Source organism: Nycticebus coucang, chromosome 13, assembly GCF_027406575.1.
Source record: "Nycticebus coucang isolate mNycCou1 chromosome 13, mNycCou1.pri, whole genome shotgun sequence".
Lineage (NCBI taxonomy): Eukaryota > Metazoa > Chordata > Mammalia > Primates > Lorisidae > Nycticebus > Nycticebus coucang.
The window spans coordinates 54,067,547-54,086,956 of record NC_069792.1 but is presented as its reverse complement, the minus strand read 5'-3'; the positions used below and the strand labels follow the sequence as shown (position 1 = coordinate 54,086,956).

The window sequence follows — 19,410 nt, the reverse complement described above, 5'->3', positions numbered from 1 at the left end:
AATGAATGCTTTTTAAAAAAGGTTTTAAAAGTTTATTTTAAAGTACACAAGGCTTTAGCTATAAAGAATAAAATTATTATAGGTTAGACCTAATAAATTCAGTTTTATAGATTCAGAGTTATATTAAGTGGTTTTTAAATAATTATATTTCAGATTAATATAAGGGTACAATTGATTAGGTTGCATTATTTGTGTGTGTTAGTTAAAGTTCAAGTTGTAGCTGAGCCCTTCCCCTGGGCGTGTCCTGTATACCCTTACCTTGTGTACATTAGGTGCGAGCACACCAATCCCCCTTCCACGTCCCCTCTCCCATCACTAGTTTTTCTCACTGTTTTTGTAGTTGTTTTATCTGTTGGTTTCATATTAGTATTGCATATATTGGATACTTGCTTTTTCATTCTTGTGATACTTTACTAAGAAGAATGTTGAAGGACATGAACACTTTTGTTAAAAAATGAATGAATACATTTGAATTTGCAAGATAGTTTCATCTGTTGTATGATGAACAGATTGTGGCGTGAGGGGTTGCAAAGAAGACAGTAGCCCCTGTAAAGGTCCAAGTGAAAGTTGGTGGTGGCTTATGTGTGAGTGGTGGCCATAGAAATGAAGAGGCACAGTTAGGAAGTAGAATAATTTGCTGGTGGCACATGTGGGAGAGGAAGCTGCTCAGGATGTTTGTATGTGAACAGCAGAGTGTCGCTGATGAAATGGAATGGTACCTGCCCTTTGCCCAAATGATTCTTCCTGCAGGATTTTGCTTTTGCTTTGTGACATCATCACACACCTCTAGATTCCTACTTACTCAAGGTTTATCTTTTTTCTTACCCAGCTCTGTGAACTTGACAAAGACTTAAAAATACCTCCTGAATTGTTCCTTTTTCTCCATTCTTATAGCCTTTTCCATGCTTGATCCACGCTCAATACCTGTATCATCCTTTGCCTGATTACTACTGTCCAGTCTCCTGCCCTCTTTTCTTTTTCCTACTGTTTATTCTCTGCTCCCGGTAGACCCATACTGCAGAAATGAGCATGTCATTGGCGGCCTCAAAGCTCAGTGCTTTCTCCTTGCCTATAATGTGGTCTAAATTAACAGTACATTTTTCTTCCTCAAGTACATTAAATTCAGGAAATAGTTCTTTAGGCTCCTGCTGTGTGTCTGTGATTTGAGTGCAAATGTTCCTTCAAAATTTTCTGCCTTGATTTACTAATGTTGGGACTTAGAAATCTATACCCCCAAATAATGGCATTTTGACATATTGAGGAAGAAGCAGCCTCAAGATCTCTTTGACTTTACCCCCCTCCCCTGTCTCTCTCAAAGCACAGAATGAAGTTACAATTTTTTTATCTGCCTAAGATCCAGTCCCACCAAGAACAAGTGTTCTTTCTTCTCTTCTCTGTAAGACAAGAGTGTAACCACACCTGGACCAACTCTTTCATGAGAAAATGTATAGGTTAATCTCTGTTCCCAGATACCTTCATCCTCCCTAGTAATCCTTTATTGCTCCTGTCCCTCCTTTCCTTTGGCCCCTACATTAACTACTATCTGTAGTCCCGTAATGAGCCCCTGGAATGTCATCAGTGCTACCATTTTTTTTGTTGTTGTTGTTTGTTTTTTGCAGCATCTCTCTGGGCTCTATACCCTTTCCCACATTCCTCTAACCTTGTCAAATATGACAAACATGCTAGTGAAGTAAAACTTGTCTGCACTTAAAGATTAGAAAAAGTTTAGATCAGTATGTAATGATTTTTTTTTCCACTTTCTGAAATGGAAAAGAAATTCCATTTGCAATTTGGCAGCAGGCTGTTAACAAGGATGCTTACTTCCCATTTATGGGCCCCTATGATGAACGTATCTTCCCCTGCTCTTTTACACACTTGAGAGCTACTTTTCTTTTATTTTGGGCAATTTAGATTTTCCTTATTAAGTTTTTTTAAAGTATTCAACGTTCCTTATGAAGTTTTTTTTTTTTTTTTTTCTAATGTCCACAGGACCATCCAAAGTATTTTTAGCATGGTCATTCAGTGATTGGTGGCACATGCCAAGGGTTTTAAACTTTTCCTTTCTTAAATAGAAGACCCCCTCCGTTTTTCCCCTTAAATGCAATCTTAAACAGAGCACCAGAGTGTACAGCAGACAGAAGCGGAACTACACTGGTTGAAGTGGAATCGCTGGCCCCAGGCTGCTTGATTCCACCTTGGGGCCTTCCAGCAGCCACCTCCAGGAAGTGGTTATTGCAGGAAGAAGCAGGCAGGCGTCCATGGAGTAAAGTGGTAACAGCTGTGGAAGGGAAGCCATTTCTGAGGGACTTACACATATGCATAATGCCTGGAGTCTGCATTAGCCCATGACTAGCCATTCTTTCCTTACTTCATGAAATTAGTAACTGGGTTTTCCAGCTAGAACCACCATTTGGGTACTTGTTAGTGTTCATAGAGCTTTCTGTTTCCTTGGTAGTCAGCAGGCCATCTCTGTCTAAAAATGAGCAGATTGGTTCATACTGCTTCCTGCCTCTGTCTCTCAGCACTTTGGCCTGCTGGCTGGGTGTGCACCTCCACCGTTTAACCTACCCACCTCGCTCATCCTTTCACCAACTCCAGGTAAACAGAATTACTAATATGTGTCCTGCCGTTTTAGCAGAAACTGGCTTTGGTTGCTTCTACCCTTCCTGCATTAATTCATTCTGCAAATCTTTATCAAATGCCTACTATTTCAGATACCCTTCTAAATGCTGTGGAAGCTGGAGAGTTAACAAAACAGGCAAAAATTGCTTTGTTCATGAAGATGATATCCTGGTTGGAGAGACATTCAAAAACAAGATAAAGGTGTCTTGTAGTACAGCATTTTAAGTCCTGCAGAGGGACAGAAGAGGAAGTCCTGTCATCTGTATATGGAGATGGCCCAAAACATTTTTTGAAGGTAGTTTTCTAGAAATAGTGATAAATTGTTATAGATTTATCTTATTCTCATGCCCAGGCTCCCTCCTAACCCGGGCGTGTTTCTGTTAAAGGCAGGGGAGATGTGCATCCGGCTGTCATCTCCTGTTGTGGACCAGCTGCCGACTGGGCTGCTTCAGGACGGAGTCCTGGGCCGCCGCCTCACCAGCACAGTCGCCACGGTGCTAACTAAGCACTGGCACTGAGCGTGTCTTAGGCTTGTACTTGCGCAGAGCTCTTAGCTTGCGGATCGTAATCTTCAGGTTTTAGGGTTTTAGTTTCCCTGTCTCACACCCACAGACCCACTGAGTGAAATCACCAGCAAAAACCCAATGTGTAAAACAAGCGAAACTTCCAGTGACAGTAGAGAGAATTAAGGGTGAGGCCGAAGGCACTCCTGCTTCCCACCCTGGAAGCTGCCGTGTTACTTCCATGGACTCCGGCCACAGCATCATCATTGTGAGGAGAGCATTTCAGAGCCATTGTTCTAGCATGGCATTGTCCTTCTGTGATGACAGAAATATTCCATAACTGAACTTTCTAATACGGTAGTCATCAAGCACGTGTAGCTATAGCTGTTGAGCACTTGAATGGGTGGCTAATGTGACTGAGAAACTAAATTTTACATTTTATTTTAATTAATTAAAATTTAAATAGTCACATGTGGGTAGAAGTGACTATATTTGGAAGGTGCGGTTCTAGCATAACATTGGTTCTACATTTAACATTTACTCAGTGTGGTCTATTCTAGTTTTCTGGGTCATGGATAAATGACATTAGTGATGTTAATCAGCTACAAGAAGTTCCAGAGTCAGTTTTGGCTTATTGCCCTGGGAAAATTATTCAACCCTTCTAGGCAAGACCCATGTGGGTCTCAGCCCCTATTTTATGAAATCGGCACATGTACAGTACCTTTTCACAGTGGGGTTTAAAGTGAGATAAAACATGCACAGCATTTGGCACAGTGTTGAACCCTGATACTAGATGACTTTTTGCTCTGGTTCTCCATCTTCCTAATGCTGCAGCTCTTAAAACAGTTCCTGTGGGTTGCGACCCACAGGTTGAGAACTGGTGACTTATTGTAATAGGGTTTTTTTAGATGTTTATTTTTTGGTTATAAGAATAAAACTTGCTCCTTGTAGAACAGAAAAAAATAACAAGGACATAAAAATAAGTAATCCCACTATCCATAGATAAGCAACAGAAACCTTTGTGGAATGTGGGGGGAAAAGTATGGTTTCGGTTCATAGTATGCTCTTTCTTTGTTTTGAATGTGTACAAGTATGAGTACACTGAAGCTATTGAAAAGGGAGCTTTTAGAGACCGTAGATCCTATATGTATTCATTGTCTTACACAGCCTTTTTTTCTAAAATTGTACATTAAAAAGTCATAGGTAATGTGTTGGGATTACTGAGAGGTATTTAAAAACTGGTGAATTAAAGAACTCACTGGTTGTTTTTCTAGATTTCTCGTTGGTGATTAATTTTTCCAGAATGTAAAAATTCTTTTAAGATTCTTTTCAGATGATGAGGAGAAAGAAAAGCTATATAGATGGTCTTATCCTGAGTTAAAACTGTGTCCGGCATTGTGCTAAATGCTGGGAATACAAAAACAAATAAAATGTTGTCATTGCTCTTTAGTAAATTATGGTCTAAATACTGTGGGATCAGTGCTGTAAGAAGGATCTAGACAGTGTAATATGAGAACATGGCACAGTCTGGGCCAGCTGGCATTGAAAAGCCTATCAGCAAAGGATGTCTCCCTAAAGTGACACCTGAATGGAATTTTAAAGGAATGATGGGTTCAACCAGGTGATGGTGGCTAAAGAGGATTCTAGGAGATTGATGGAGTAAGTACAAGAGCCCGAGTGACCAGGGGCACTTGGAGACCTACAGTGGTTTCGTAGGGAGGTCAGAGGATGAGGGTGGGAGTCTGGAGCAATTATCGGGGCCAGATGGGTCACAGATGTCTTTCTATGCCATATTAAGGAATATAGCCTTTATACTTAAGATTTTAAAAGCTCTTGGAAAATTACAAGAGGAGGATCTCTGGTCACATCCTTGACATGTGTAGAAAAATGACGGATGTAGTTTGGAGAATGGATCAGAGATGAATAAATAGAACAGGGCAGGGAATCCATTCAAAGGGTTGTTGAATAGGGTAAGTGAGAGATGATGGATGAAGAAGGTTTGCGTTCAGCTCACTGGATGTTTGGATCTAGGACTTGGGAGGGATGTGGAGTAGAGTTACAGATGTAAGCCATCCACACAATGGCCATGGTGTGACTAACACCACCCTTTCTAGAGTGTTCACCATATCAGACATTCTCTAAGCATGTTATATATTAATATATTATCTGAGTTTATTCCTACAATATAGGGGTTGAAATATATGACCAAATCCTACTCTTTGTCTCCAACACCCAAATTCTTTGTGACTATGAAGTGCAAATGAAATCACTAAGGTATAAATTGAAAACATGAAGAGGGCCTATGAAGGAACTTTAGGGGGAAATCCCAGTAATTATAAAAAGAAACTGAGAAGGAGGAGATAGGAAGGCCAGAGAGAGAGAGTTAGACTCATGGAATCCTGGGGACTAATGGTTAAAGGGTAACAGTGTCAGATGCTGCAGAGATAGGGCCCAGGGCTTGGGAACTACAGAGATAAAGGACACATACATTTTTTGTATTAATAATGAAGTGGCAATTGAGAATCATTTCAGTGGGGCTTGGGGATTACATTTCAGATTTATTTCAGTTAGGATTCTTTGGTTTAAAGAAAAATTAAACTAGATTTTAGGCAAAGGAAGGATTGGAATATAGAAATTTTAGGAATTTTAAAGACGTATCCAGTCCTAAGGGTCCAGTAAAATGAAGAACTTTATTTACCATGACCAAGATGATCTCCTGTCACTTTGCTTCTTTCTGTAGTCACCACCTTTTGTTACTGCAGACCTTTCTAGAGGTGGAGTGCTGTAGATCATACAGTGTCATACTGATGGAGAGGGATTGTTTTTCTTTTCTCAATTCTGAATATAAATATGTTGGAAAAGAACTGATATTGCCTGTGTTGGATCAGGTACTGTGCCTATGCCTGTTGTTGGTTTCTTTGGTAGAAGATCATGAACAGACATGGTGACTCTCATGATAGTCCTGAGATTAGAGGGAATGACAATCCTCAGTATAGGGAAAGAAACATTCCAGGCAGATATAGATTTCCACAGCTAGTACATGAAAGATGGCAGGAAAAATGAGGAAGAATAAAAAGTGAGCATGGATTACTCTTTGAATAACCTGAGCTATGAAAGAAAATTCTAATAAATGTTTTGGTGGTTGATTGTAGGTTTATATAAATCGTTGGTGGAGATTTATTAACAAGGATTGAAAATGTATTTATCAAGAAAAAAATGGATGTTAATTTTAATGTTTATGGGAGAAAAATTTCTAGGCAGACATTCTTATGGACATGAAAATTTATGAGAACAGAGGAAGACTAGTTATAATCACCAATTTTAAAACAATTTTTTTGTGGTCATTTTTGTTTTTATCAAATACATGTTCTCTGGGTAGTTGGCTTTGTGTTTGTGATATCCACAAGTCATAGCAATAGAAAGAAATCAGAAACATAATATCAGCATTTGCAAAGGAACCGTGGGATCAGGCAATCCAACATGCTTGATTTTGTAGATAAGAGAAGTAGCATCCAAAGAAGTGGAATGAAGTAATCACTTACAGACAAAACAGATAACAGTGCCTACTGCAGACCGTTTCCTCCTTGGGTCACTGGTTAGAAAGTGAGGGTTTTTCCCAGAGCCTCTCCCTTCTTAACCCATTTTCCAGAATTGGATCACAATGCCCCCTTTGAAACCTGCTACTGATAAGGAGAATGTGTTAACCTGATTAATGTAAAACAAACATTGTGGGCAGAGGTTGAGCACCTGAACAGAATCAGGGAACTCTCCAGCAATGAAGAAAGCAGCAAAGGTTGCTGAGTAGGAAGGAATTCCACAGCGTCTGCAATATGGACTAAGCCAAAGAGTTTATATTTTATTCTGTGGACAATGGGACTCTCCTGAAGGTTTTAGATCGGAGAGTAGATAAGCTCATATTTATTTGTCTTTCAGAAATAACACTTCTCATAAGACTTCTCACTAAGACCATCTCCATGGTCTTAGTCTGCACTGCTATAATACAATACCTCAGACTAGGTAGTTTATAAACAACAGAAATTTATTTTTCACAGTTCTAGAGGCTGGCTCCAAAGTCAAGTTCAAAATCAAAGCACTGGTAGGTTGGGTGACTGGTGAGGGCTTGGTCTCTGCTCCCAAGGTGGTAATGGTGCCTTGTTGCTGGAATGCTGTGTCTTCACAGGGCAGGAGGGTCCCACATAGCTCTCTTTAGCCTTTTCCTAAGAGACTAACACCATCCATGAAGGTGGAGCCCTCCTGGCCTTCTCACTTCCCAAAGTTCTCACTGAAAATTGTCATACTGGCATTAAATTTCAACATGTGAATTTGGGGGAAAATTCAGATCATTGCACCTATGATAACACACGAGGTGAAAAGTCACTCCTTACAGTTGCTTAAAACTACCCAAGTTGGCTGCAGAGTTGAACTAAATTTCATTTCCTGTACCTTCCCATAATATCTACATTTCATTCTCACTGTATGTATTTATATGGATTTGGTGGTATGTGTCTCTCTCTTGCCATTTAATTAGGCTTGGTATTTTTGGCTCTAATAGAGGGACTGGATTTCTAAAAATCAGAAATGTAACAAGCATTCTTCTTATGAGAACCATGATTATACATATTTATTAAGTGTCCTCCTAAGGAGGAATTAAAACAAATGTTACCATGAAGTTGCTCACCATTTTCATTGTTTGGAATGTTTCAGTGTGTAAGACAGGACAGTCACACAGTTGTGCTGTGATAAATGCTATAAGAAGCAGAGGTAATGTGATGTGGTTGGTTCCTAGGGCAACGTAGGAAAGCTGAAAGAGGATATCTGACCTATAGTGGCAGTAAAGAATGTGCAAGATGGTTCAGATCATTTTAGATGAGTGAAACAATAGCGTGAAAAAGAAGGGTAGAAAAGCCAGGGAATACTGAGGTTCCCTTTACCGACAAAGCCTAGTCTTGAGGGAAAAGCCGGGGACAGCTCGTGGACGAGGTGGCGTAGGAGAGTGAAGCTCCCACCTGTTGCTGTCTGATACATGTCTAATTAGACAGCATGCTGGGGTTTGAGACATGTTATCTATCACGTTTGATCTCTCACTTCATGTCTATGAGGGACAGAGGCTTGTATCTACATTTTTCTGATGAGGCACTGAGGCTCAGGTAAACTAACTCGCCTGAGGGTCCGTTAGTCACTACTAACAGGTTGGGAGAGTCAGCATTTGAAATCAACTCTGTCTTAACTTGGTAAGTTCCATTACACCAGATGTGCTTCTGCTGTATCATTTCATTGTAGTTAGCACGTTAGCATTTGACTCTCGTTCTCAGGCATTATTTTGAAGGGTTCTGAGCAGGAACACACTTGACCAGAATGCTGATGGAGGAAATGTGTAGGCTGGGCAGATGGCAGAAGCAGCCATCGTCGATGTTCTAATCTGTGGACTGGCTCCTGTAACATCTCACCCGCAGACACTGGAGTCACTAAGTGGCATCCTTGTCAGAACTATACTTGCCATCTTTTCCAGTGAAATAAAAATTAAGACACTGTACCCAGCTTCGTTCCTTTCTAGCTTCCTTCTCCAGTCCCATTTCTGGGCAGTAGTCCCTCCCTTGTGTTGGGCTTGTCCTCTTGGGTGCACACCTCCAAGCTGCCTTAACCAGCCCTTCTCAAGTATGACCGACTATAGACCACCTAACTGCCAAGTGCTCAGAAAGTTCTTCAGAATCCATAACACCTCTCAGACTTCTAATATAATTGACCTGATTAACTCTGATAGAAAAAGATGTGCTGCCTACCAATACCAAACTTTCGTTTTATACTAGTCATCTCAAGAATGATATGTATATGTATACACACACACACACACACACACACACACACACACACACACCAGGAAAATGTAGGATACCTATTTTTATTCCTTAAGAACGCATCTGGAACTGTTTGAACTAACTAAAAGTAAAATAAATGCCATGGCAGATTATGCCATACCTTTTCTTTTTACTTAAAAAGAAAAAAAAAAAAAGGAAATGGAAAACATACCACTTTGAGAAGGCCCTGACATTGAACTGGATATTGAAATCGTATTGGTAATGTATTTATATGCCACATTTTCTTCCATGCATCAACCATCTTTGCTACATATGTGCTGGATGTTTGCCATGTGACAGAAATGTTAACTGCAGAGGGAAGATTGTCTTATTTAGAACTGGTATGAATCATTAGGGTAGAAATAAAGTCAACCCTTTGTTATTATACTTCCCTTCCCTTCCTGATCTGATCTTTTTTTTTCTTTCTTTTTTAGATTTTCTTTTTTATCATTTCATGCCAGTCTCTGAATACATGTCAGAATTCCCTTACTGCACCTAAAAAATAGAAATCACATACCAGAACAGTATAATTTCCATGAATTTAAAAACTTACATAAGAAATATTGTAACTTAACACTGGTTTTACCACATCCTCTAATTTGAAATGGAGTGAAATGCTTCTGTGGTTAAATCAAAGCTCATGTGCTGTTGGATATAAAAGTTTCAAGAATATATATTTCAAAAAAAGTGTTTGTTTTTTTTAAACAATCCAAAACAAATGCAACAGAACTCAGCATACTTGAAACACATTTTCCGTATTTATCTTAAATCTCTGTGCTTTGGAGGGTTTGTGCGTGTGTAGGGATCAGACCTGGCCCGTTATTTCACCATCTATCTTCATCCTGGATTGATTGCAGCCAGAATGAGTTACACATGGTCCCTTTTTGTCTCAGTTTGTAGGATATTGGAACTGGGATATTTATAGGGCACTCAGTTTGTAGGATATTCCAACTGGGCTGGAACTCCAGTTGAACAGAGTGAAGCTAACAGTGGCAGAGATTTGATTAATGTCAAAACCCTAAATATATATACAGATGCATATATTTGGGTTACAATGTCTGTAGTCCTGCTAGAAGTAGTGGTGGTTTCTATACATTGATTGATTATATGTAGTCATTTTTCTTAAACTATTGATGACATTTAAGAATTAACAGGAAAAAATCTAGTGATAATGTTGATGTTCTAGGCAGGAATTATGTTACAAATGTGGACCGGTATTCAAAATGTTTTCAAACTAAAATTATGAATATACCAAAAATCTTTCTAAAATTGTGACAAAGATAGAAATGCAATGTTTATCTTAAATCTAAACTTAAATCTTAAATTGACCCCTTGTCAACTTTATAGCTTATTTTCTTAGCATGGGCTATTTAAAAAAAGGAACATAGATTTGAATACATTTTAAGGCAAGGGTCCTCAAACTACGGCCCGCGGGCCACATGTGGTGGTGTGAATTGTATTTGTTCCCGTTTTATTTTTTTTGTTGTTGTTTTTTAATTTTTATTTTTAGAGACGGAGTCTCACTTTGTCGCCCTCCATAGAATGCCGTGGCATCACAGCTCTCCAGCTCTTGGGCTTAGGTGATTCTCTTGCCTCAACCTCCCTAGTAGCTGGGACTACAGCCGCCACAACGCCCGGCTATTTTTTGGTTGCAGTTTGGCCGGGGCCATGTTTGAACTCGCCACCCTCAGTAAATGGGGCCAGTGCCCTACTCACTGAGCCACAGGCGCTGCCCCCATTTTGTTTTTTATTTCAGAATAAGATATGTGCAATGTGCATAGGAATTTGTTCATAGTTTTTTTTTTTTTTACTTCAAAATAAGATATGTGCAGTGTGCATAGGAATTTGTTCATAGTTTTTTTTTTTTTTTTTAAACTATAGTCCGGCCCTTCAACAGTCTGAGGGACAGTGAATTGGCCCTCTGTTTAAAAAGTTTGAGGACACCTATTTTAAGGTATCGATATTGCTTATTAGCTATAGGAAGGTGACTTAGGTAGGGGACTGTGCCTTGGTGGTCTCAGCTTGGCCCTGCCAGGCGAGAGGGAGCTGTGGAGGGAACTTGCACCCCTTCAGGCTCTTGCCCTTTCTGTATTGTTCTTTTCTCTCTTTTCTTCTTTTTCCTTCTCTGGCCTTATTTATTTTTTCATTACTCCCACTTCCCCTTCCCCCTCCTGCTCTTCCTTTCTCTGTCTGTGGAACCACGTGCTTCAAATCTGTGTATCTGGACTGCCTTCCCTCACAGTTCCCTGTGAGTGTCAGCAGAATGAAAACCAGATGGACCAGCAGTTCCCACTGTTATCTCCCAGCCGACTCTGGCAAGGCTCCCTTTCTCCCTCCCTCCTTGGCATGACAGAAATATTTGCCTTTATTTAGGGAGACTTGTATTTGCTGCTGTACCTCTTCCCTCAGCTGCAACATAAGCGGAAAGCTATTTATTCCCTTGTTGCTGAGGTTGGTTGAGGTGAGTAGAACGTGCAATGAATTTAACTATTGAAGAAGCAGTTTTAAGCCTATCTAACTTCTACATTTTTCCAAGAATAAGTGGCTTACTGATACTGGTTGTTAAGTGTTCTGGAATAGCAGTATGAAGACAAGTTTTTAACAATAAGCTAAAGGTAAAAATGCTTTCCATGTGAGCCTGTACCATCATTTCACTCAGAACACTTATTAACATTCATTGTTACTTACTCAGCAGTTGAGGTTAAGAAATAGAGATCCAGATACTACTTACTGATAACTAGATCGTCATATAAAATGATCTTATTAAAATGACCATTTTCATTCTATTACTTCTCTAAAATGGTATCAACATTGTTTCAACTTTCAAACTTTGTGTTTTGTTGCAAGACAAGTCTTTAAAAATTGCTTTGAACAAAAGTGAGGTAGATTTGGAGTCGTCACACTGGTAATTTGGGTTTTTCATTTTCTTTTAGTAACTGACTTTTAAGTAATTTTGAGAATTTCTCATTATGGTTGTTATGTGTGTAATATTTGAAAAGGCTCGTTCTTTGTTAATAGTGTATGCTACTTTACTTTCCTGAAAGTCTGACTCTGAAATATTTGTGTCTAAGGCTGCCAGAGGTGCCTCAAAACATTTTTGGGGTGTGTGTATGCATGTGTGTACACGTTTGTAGAAAATTGGATCTAAAGACGCAAACAAAAATCTGTCATTTTTAAAGGAGATCTGTTGCTTTGATAAGTAGAAAAACACTTCAAAATTTGAAGGGAAAAGTATACTTAAGAGAAAACAGTTCTGAAGTACAAATGTCCATATTGGGTAAGCAGGAAATATCTCCATGTCTGTCACATTTTCATGAAAAAAAAAAAAAAAAAAAACTAGGAGTATCTTCAGTTCTATTTAGTTCTCATTTTGGGACTTTTACATTCTTATTCTAAGATTATTAATTGGCATATTGGTCTCATATTTTTAAAATAGCAGGTCTCAAATTCACACATTCTAAGGAAAAAATAGCTTCACTTCACTACGTAATGTACAGCAGTTAGGTAGTGGTGATTTTTTAAAACAGGGTAGAAAAATTGAAGAAAGATATGTCTGCCAAACAGAACCTGCTTCCTCTAATAGGCTAGAAAACTGAGGATAGAAAGGTGATAGCAGGTGTTACAGAAAATCATCACAAAGCGCCAGCTTCTACCAGTATCTCACCTGCGTAACAGACTTCAGGTTTTTGTTATTTTCTAAGCTGTTGTGAGGGGTTCATTATCATCCTACTTCCTCATCTATTTTCTACGTCTTGCTAACATTGGCTTCAGCTTGCAGTGAAGTTGTGCTATTGCGTGTACCACCACCAAGGTAGCATCTGCCTAAGCCAGAAATAACAATAGGATATAATATAACCTAGTTACAAATGGGGTCCTGCCATCTGTGATACGCCATCTTAAGTGGAGTTTGGATGATAAAATCCTGATTTAAACTTCAGTAGATGAGCATATTTTATTGATAGAATGTGTTGCATTTCTTCTGTTCACTTGCTTTTACAAAAGATAAACCTTACTTGAAAATCTAAGGTGCTCAAGGAGTAAAATAACATGTTCCTGGTGGCATCCTCCAGATCGTACTGAGAAGCTCTCCACAATGCCAGACTCACCTGTGGATGTGAAGACGCAATCTAGGCTGACTCCTCCAACGATGCCCCCTCCCCCAACCACCCAGGGAGCTCCAAGGACCAGTTCATTTACACCAACCACATGTAAGTGCTCCTTGCAGTCTTTTGAGTTTTGATTTCAAAGTTTAAATTAGATTGTTTTTCCTTCAGATGAAAAATCAAGGGAAAAGTGGATCCAGCAATGAAGTATTATGCGGAAATGAAGCAAAAAAAGAAATCATTTGTTTGCCAGTGAGTAGGTATTGAGCACAGAAGGGTCATAGCTTATGTGTAATTCGTATGACTGCCAGTTTTTCCCTGCCTCTTCATTATTGCTTCAAAGTTTTAGTTTGCTATGATTTTAGCAAATGAAGCTGCCTTTGGTGTCTAACAACAGTGTTTGTCATTATAACTTGCAATTTCTCTGAATGTGCAGTTCTTTGAGTTAGTTCTGTTTGACTTCGAACGTGGAAATATGTTATAATTATTTCCAGGTTACTTCTGATCTTCTACTATCATTTCTTTTATTTCAAACTGCTATAAATAATGTTAATGTCTAACATCTTTAAGGTAGAGAGTATTGGGATATGGAAATAAGTAGTATCTTCCTTGACTTGAACCTCGACACTTTCATTAAACCTTACTCCATTCTCACGTGCTCTGATTTAGTGAAGGGTATTCCTTTCTGTGTTGTTGAAGGAAAGGACAGAACATTCTGATGGAATTGCAACTTCCCTCTCATTCCTGTGTATTTCAGTAGGAATAGTGGCTCCCTTTGTTTTAGCCAAGTGTCAAAGTTCCGGTTAGAATTGCCATCAAGGATTTGTGAAACTAATAAACATTATCTGTTGCAGATAATTCTATTTGTAGACCATGTGCCACGAAATCCATATGAATGAAAAATTAACAGGCAAAAATAGATCCATGGGACTAATAAGGGATCAGCAAAATACCCATACCCAGTTGTTTATGCAGGGCTGCTTTGGCATTTAAAAGACCTTTCTAAGGGTGTAAGGTGTGGCTACTGTGCTGTGCCAAGTTGTAACCCTGTCATCTTACATTTGGTTTGTTGTCACCAAAAGCCACGGTGATAGGCATATGTCTCTTGTGAAGTATCCTGACCAACTAGCACTTCCTGACAGGTTACCTTGCTACACATTTGAGACAAGAGAACCATTTTATTATCTTAAAATGAAAATTAGAAAAATAACAGGGTCCTCAAAACCTTTTCAAACTGTTATTAGAGATAGTTTGTCAAAATTATATTAAAAATGGATTTGACAATGATCAGGTTGTCAAATTAATTCATCTAACATGATAAATCAATGGGTGAGAAACATGCAGATTTTTTTCGCCTAGCTCTTATGCATTATCATCTGTTTTGGTTTTTGAAAATTTGTTTATTTAATTGATGTGTAGAGTGATAGGGATTGTCATCTCAATGTTCAAATACATTTTATTGAAATTAATTTGCTAAATTAACCACCAATCTATGTTCCTGGTTGGATTGAGATGTCCCCTTTTGATTTCTTGAAATACCTCCTCCCTAAACACTATGTCCATTTTATACATAAAATTTGTACATAAATTTTGCATTTTTCCTAAAGAAGTGGTTAAGAAGTATGAGGGGGAGAAAATAGCCTTCTAATTGGGTGGTGGACAGTTAAAACTAGAAAGTCCTATTTCTATAAACATAGCTGTCAGTTGTGTGTACAAAACATGATTAAAAATGTTCAATGATAAATTTAGTCTCCACCAAATGTACACGTTCTCTAGGGGAGCAGTTTAGAAAGGAAGAGTCCTGTTATTTGATGGAAGCCCAAGACAAAAGGCTGACATCCAAAGCTGTCTGTTCTGTGCTTGAGACATTTCAGGTGGTTGGCATATGTGCACATGGAAGGCAGGGCTGGCCCTGTGTTACAGCAGGCCCCGTTTATTATCAGCTTCTGTGCAGAACACCATCGCTCAGTAAGAGAAATAGGCCCATTTAGTTACAGAGTACCTGAGAATGTGGTGATGCTGTGTAATCTAAGCATTTTATGAAAAGTCCCAATACTTTTAAAGTTACAAAACCCCTAGATTTAAAGGGAAGGAAGCCTGGCAGTTTCCTTGCGCATATTCTCTGTAAATTCATACTTTACTTCTGATTTTGTGCCCTTGACAGTAACTAATGGCACGAGCCATTCACCTACAGCCTTGAATGGCGCCCCCTCACCGCCCAATGGCTTTAGCAACGGGCCTTCCTCTTCTTCCTCCTCTTCTCTGGCTAATCAACAGCTGCCCCCAGCCTGTGGCGCCAGGCAACTTAGCAAGCTGAAACGGTTCCTTACTACCCTACAGCAGTTTGGCAATGACATTTCACCAGAGATAGGAGAAAGAGTCCGCACCCTCGTACTGGGACTGGTGGTAAGCAAACGGAAATTCACCTGATTTTCTGGGGTAAGGGAGAGTGTGTGTGGGAGATTCAGAAATATAGCCCTGGTTCTCACAGCTGTTGTGTTACAATAGTTTCTGCAGTCTGTGTGCAAGTCTGATTCATTCTGTAAAAACAATGTTTCAGCTCTGCATCACGTCCTGACCCCCACCATGGAGTCTTTTAGTGTTATCTTGGCCATAAACGTGTGTATATGTGCTTAACACATGTTTGTGTGTATCTATACCTGTTGATATATACACGTTTATGTGGGTGTATTTGTATATGTACGTGTGTATATCTGAATTTTGTTCAATACTTTAATAAGTATCCCCTCTCAGCATGGCTATTGACTTTTTTTTTTTTTTTTGGCCAGGGCTGGGTTTGAACCCGCCACCTCCGGCATATGGGACTGGCGCCCTACTCCTTGAGCCACAGGCGCCGCCCGACTATTGACTATTAATACTGACAAAACATAAGGAAATAAAATATTTACAAATAATAAAAAAAAGGTGTAATTATGTTGAATTACTTAATCTAATTGGCTCCTCATTTAAACTTAGCTGCTCTGAGGAATTTTTATTATTGGCCTAGAAAAGCACATATTTCTAACAACACATTCTTTTTTTATGTAGTTTCATTTTTAGGGTTAATAACATTAATTTTAAAAAATTTTTTATACATAGAGTTTATTATTTTAACCATTTTTAAGTATACAGCTCAATGGCATTAAATACAGCTATGTGATTATACAGTAGTCACCACTGTTCATCTCTAGGACTTTTTCATCACCCCAAACTGAATCTCTGCACCCATAAAATAATAATTCCTCATTCCTCTTTACCCTCAACCATTGATAGCTGCTAATTGTTTTTAAAAAGAAATCCAACTCTTTGTTATAAGTAGAACTATTTAAACCATTAGTTTAAGAATAGAACTATTGGTTTTGATACATTCTACTACTTATTCTGTATATTTTCACACTGAAAATTAGAACATATATCCAAATTTTTTTGTTTTTTTGAGACAGAGTCTCACTATGTTGCCCTCTGTAGAGTGTTGTGTCACAACTCACAGCAACTCCCAGCTCTTGGGTTTAAGCGATTCTCTTGCCTCAGCCTTCCAAGTAGCTTGGACTACAATATCTGGCTGTTTTTTTGTTGCAGTTGTTTAGCTGGACCTGGCTGGGTTTGCACCCACCACACTTGGTGTATGTGGCTGGCGCCGTAACCACTGTGCTATGGGTGCCAAGCCATATATTCCATTTTTCACTCTAAATTTCTTTTACATTTGTTGTTATTTTTGTATACAAATGGAGAATTTTCTAGTTTTTGGGAAAGCCATTTTCTCATAGCAAACTGAATTGTGGAGTAGCCGAGTCATATATTGAATCCTTTCATCATCCAGACTTATGGTAGTACTAAATTGAGATGATGGACAGTAGTTTCCTTTTCCTTAAAATAGATCATGTTTTTTTTTATTATTGGGACCTATCATGGGCAAAGCCATGCCAGTTGTGTTTGGCACAAGAAGTCTTAGACTTAGAAGGCTGAGATACTAGTACAGAAGTCATGCTTTAAATTACTCTGTTCCACATTTGACAGAGATTTTGCAATTTGACTTTTAAGCATTAACTGCCTCTCCTCCCCACTCTAAGAACAGAAGACTCTCCTATTTCCCACAATCTGCCAGTCCCACCTTGTGCACCTCTAGGGCAGGAGGGTGACTGGAGGGAGGGGGGTCAGCACACTTCAGGTGCTTTTGTTGGTCACTTGCCATTTCCTCTTTACTCATTCTGGAGTTTTATACAAGAGGCTTTTCACCATGTAACTGAGTTGGCCCAAAGAACTACACAATAAATTTAAAGGAAATCAAGTAAATGCTGAATATGTTATTCTTAGGAAAATATGATTTTTAAAATCTACCTTATATATTTGCTATGTTTTTTATTAACAGTGGTTCCATAACTTAAAATGTAGAAAAATTCAGTAGCTGTAAGTAGTTTTTTCTGCATAACAAATATCATAATTCTGAATGAAATACCCTTAACAAATATTTATTTATCCAAAAATCTTACAGAGAAAAATAAAGGGGCGATATTAATTAATGGTGCTTACATACAATGGTGAGTGAACATTTGTGAAATGGTGAATGAATAGAAAGCAGATGCTTAAGCATTTGATTATGTACCATTTTACTTAATTCTTACAACTGCCCTGTGAGTGATCTCTTTCTTTTTTTGAGGGAAATATTTTTTTATACACATTTTACACATGGGGAAACTGAGGTTGATGAAGATCAAGTAAAACATTCCAGGCCACCCAACTGGAGTGAATCATAGTGTGGTTGGTTTACTCCGGGGCCTTGGTCAGGTCGGTGGGTAGATTCTGTTACCAATACACATTACCCATAGTAGGATACAAATCCTGAGGTTTAGGATTTGTTTATTTATACATAGGGTATTTTTGGAGCAAATTTAGGTCATGTTGATCAGTCTTTTTGTGAGTCGAGTGATACACATTGCCCCTATTTAAAGGGACTGTCTTTAATAACTGGGAAATGATTTTTACCCTCTACACAACTTAGTGACTCAGAAGAGGCACAAACCTTTTCTTTGGCTTCAATAGCATTGCACACTACCCAACTTGGCTGTTTACCCTGAGCAAAGATGCTTTGGCAAAGAAAGAATGCAAGATGGAAATCCAGGAGGAGGAGAAGACTATTTCCCCCAGCAGTAGGACTGACATGACATGTGTGATGGTTCAGGAGACTCTGACATTTGTCTTTGGCTCTTCTTGTGATCTGTTGTGCTTTTAAATACACCCAAGTGTGTTTCTTTTTCACATGGTAATGTTATCTAATAGACGCTCCCTCGTAACTGTGGAGACTTCTCTGATAATTATGCCAGTATCCATGCACATTATTCTCACAGTACCATATTTAATGTGTCCATTTTCAGATGCAAATTTTAAGGTGGGTCATAACAGTAAACTATCGTGATCTTTTTTACAAAGTCAATAGGTTTTATATGAAAATACTGCTTCCTGTCTATATGTCGTCTTGTCATTATATTGTGTTGCACCAGTATTGGTAAGTTTTTAGTTTTGGTGTTTTTACTATTTACCAAGAGACAATGTATTTATGATACATGTTTACTTCCACAGAACTCTACTTTGACAATTGAAGAATTTCATTCCAAACTTCAGGAAGCAACTAACTTCCCACTGCGACCTTTTGTCATCCCATTTTTGAAGGTATTGTGCAGTTCATTGGTCTGGAAAGTATTTCAAATCATACTGTTCCTAGGTCACAACTGTTTCCTTTTAAGGATGGGGTCAGAACATTTAAGGGCTCCTTGAATTAATTTAATGAATGAAAACTATCTGAACAGACATATAGGTATTTATGGTAATTTCCTACATAGTCCTTAAAATTACAATAGAGTATTTAAAATAATTATCTTAAGGAAAGATAGTAAAATGTAGAGATGAATTCAGAAATCTCTTTGAATAAAGGTTTTGTTTGTTTTTCTTAATCATTTGAGTTAAGAATAGTTTTACATTTTGTTTGTCTTTAGAATGAACAGAAGGGGCGGTGCCTGTGGCTCAGTCGGTAAGGCGCCAGCCCCATATACCAAGGGTGGTGGGTTCTAAACCCGGCCCTGGCTGAACTGCAACCAAAAAATAGCCGGGCGTTGTGGTGGGCGCCTGTAGTCCCAGCTACTTGGGAGGCTGAGGCAAGAGAATCGCTGAAGCCCAGGAGTTGGAGGTTGCTGTGAGCTGTGTGATGCCACAGCACTCTACTGAAGGCCATAAAGTGAGACTCTATCTCTACAAAAAAAAAAAAAAATAGAATGAACAGAAGATTGGTTGAGCTGCTTAATTTTTCTGGATTTTTAAAATATTTGTAATTTT

General features: G+C 38.7%; 1 protein-coding gene across 2 annotated transcripts in view; it reads left to right on the top strand.

Annotated features, from left to right (window-relative positions):
• Window positions 1–19,410, top strand: part of RUNX1T1 (RUNX1 partner transcriptional co-repressor 1) — a 143,110-nt gene that overhangs the window by 67,918 nt on the left and 55,782 nt on the right. For both annotated transcript variants that reach the window (XM_053558978.1, XM_053558977.1), the window contains 3 exons: window positions 13,051–13,188; window positions 15,248–15,489; window positions 18,661–18,750. In XM_053558978.1, coding sequence (XP_053414953.1) covers window positions 13,051–13,188; window positions 15,248–15,489; window positions 18,661–18,750 — 470 coding nt within the window. The remainder of the gene's footprint in view (window positions 1–13,050; window positions 13,189–15,247; window positions 15,490–18,660; window positions 18,751–19,410) is intronic.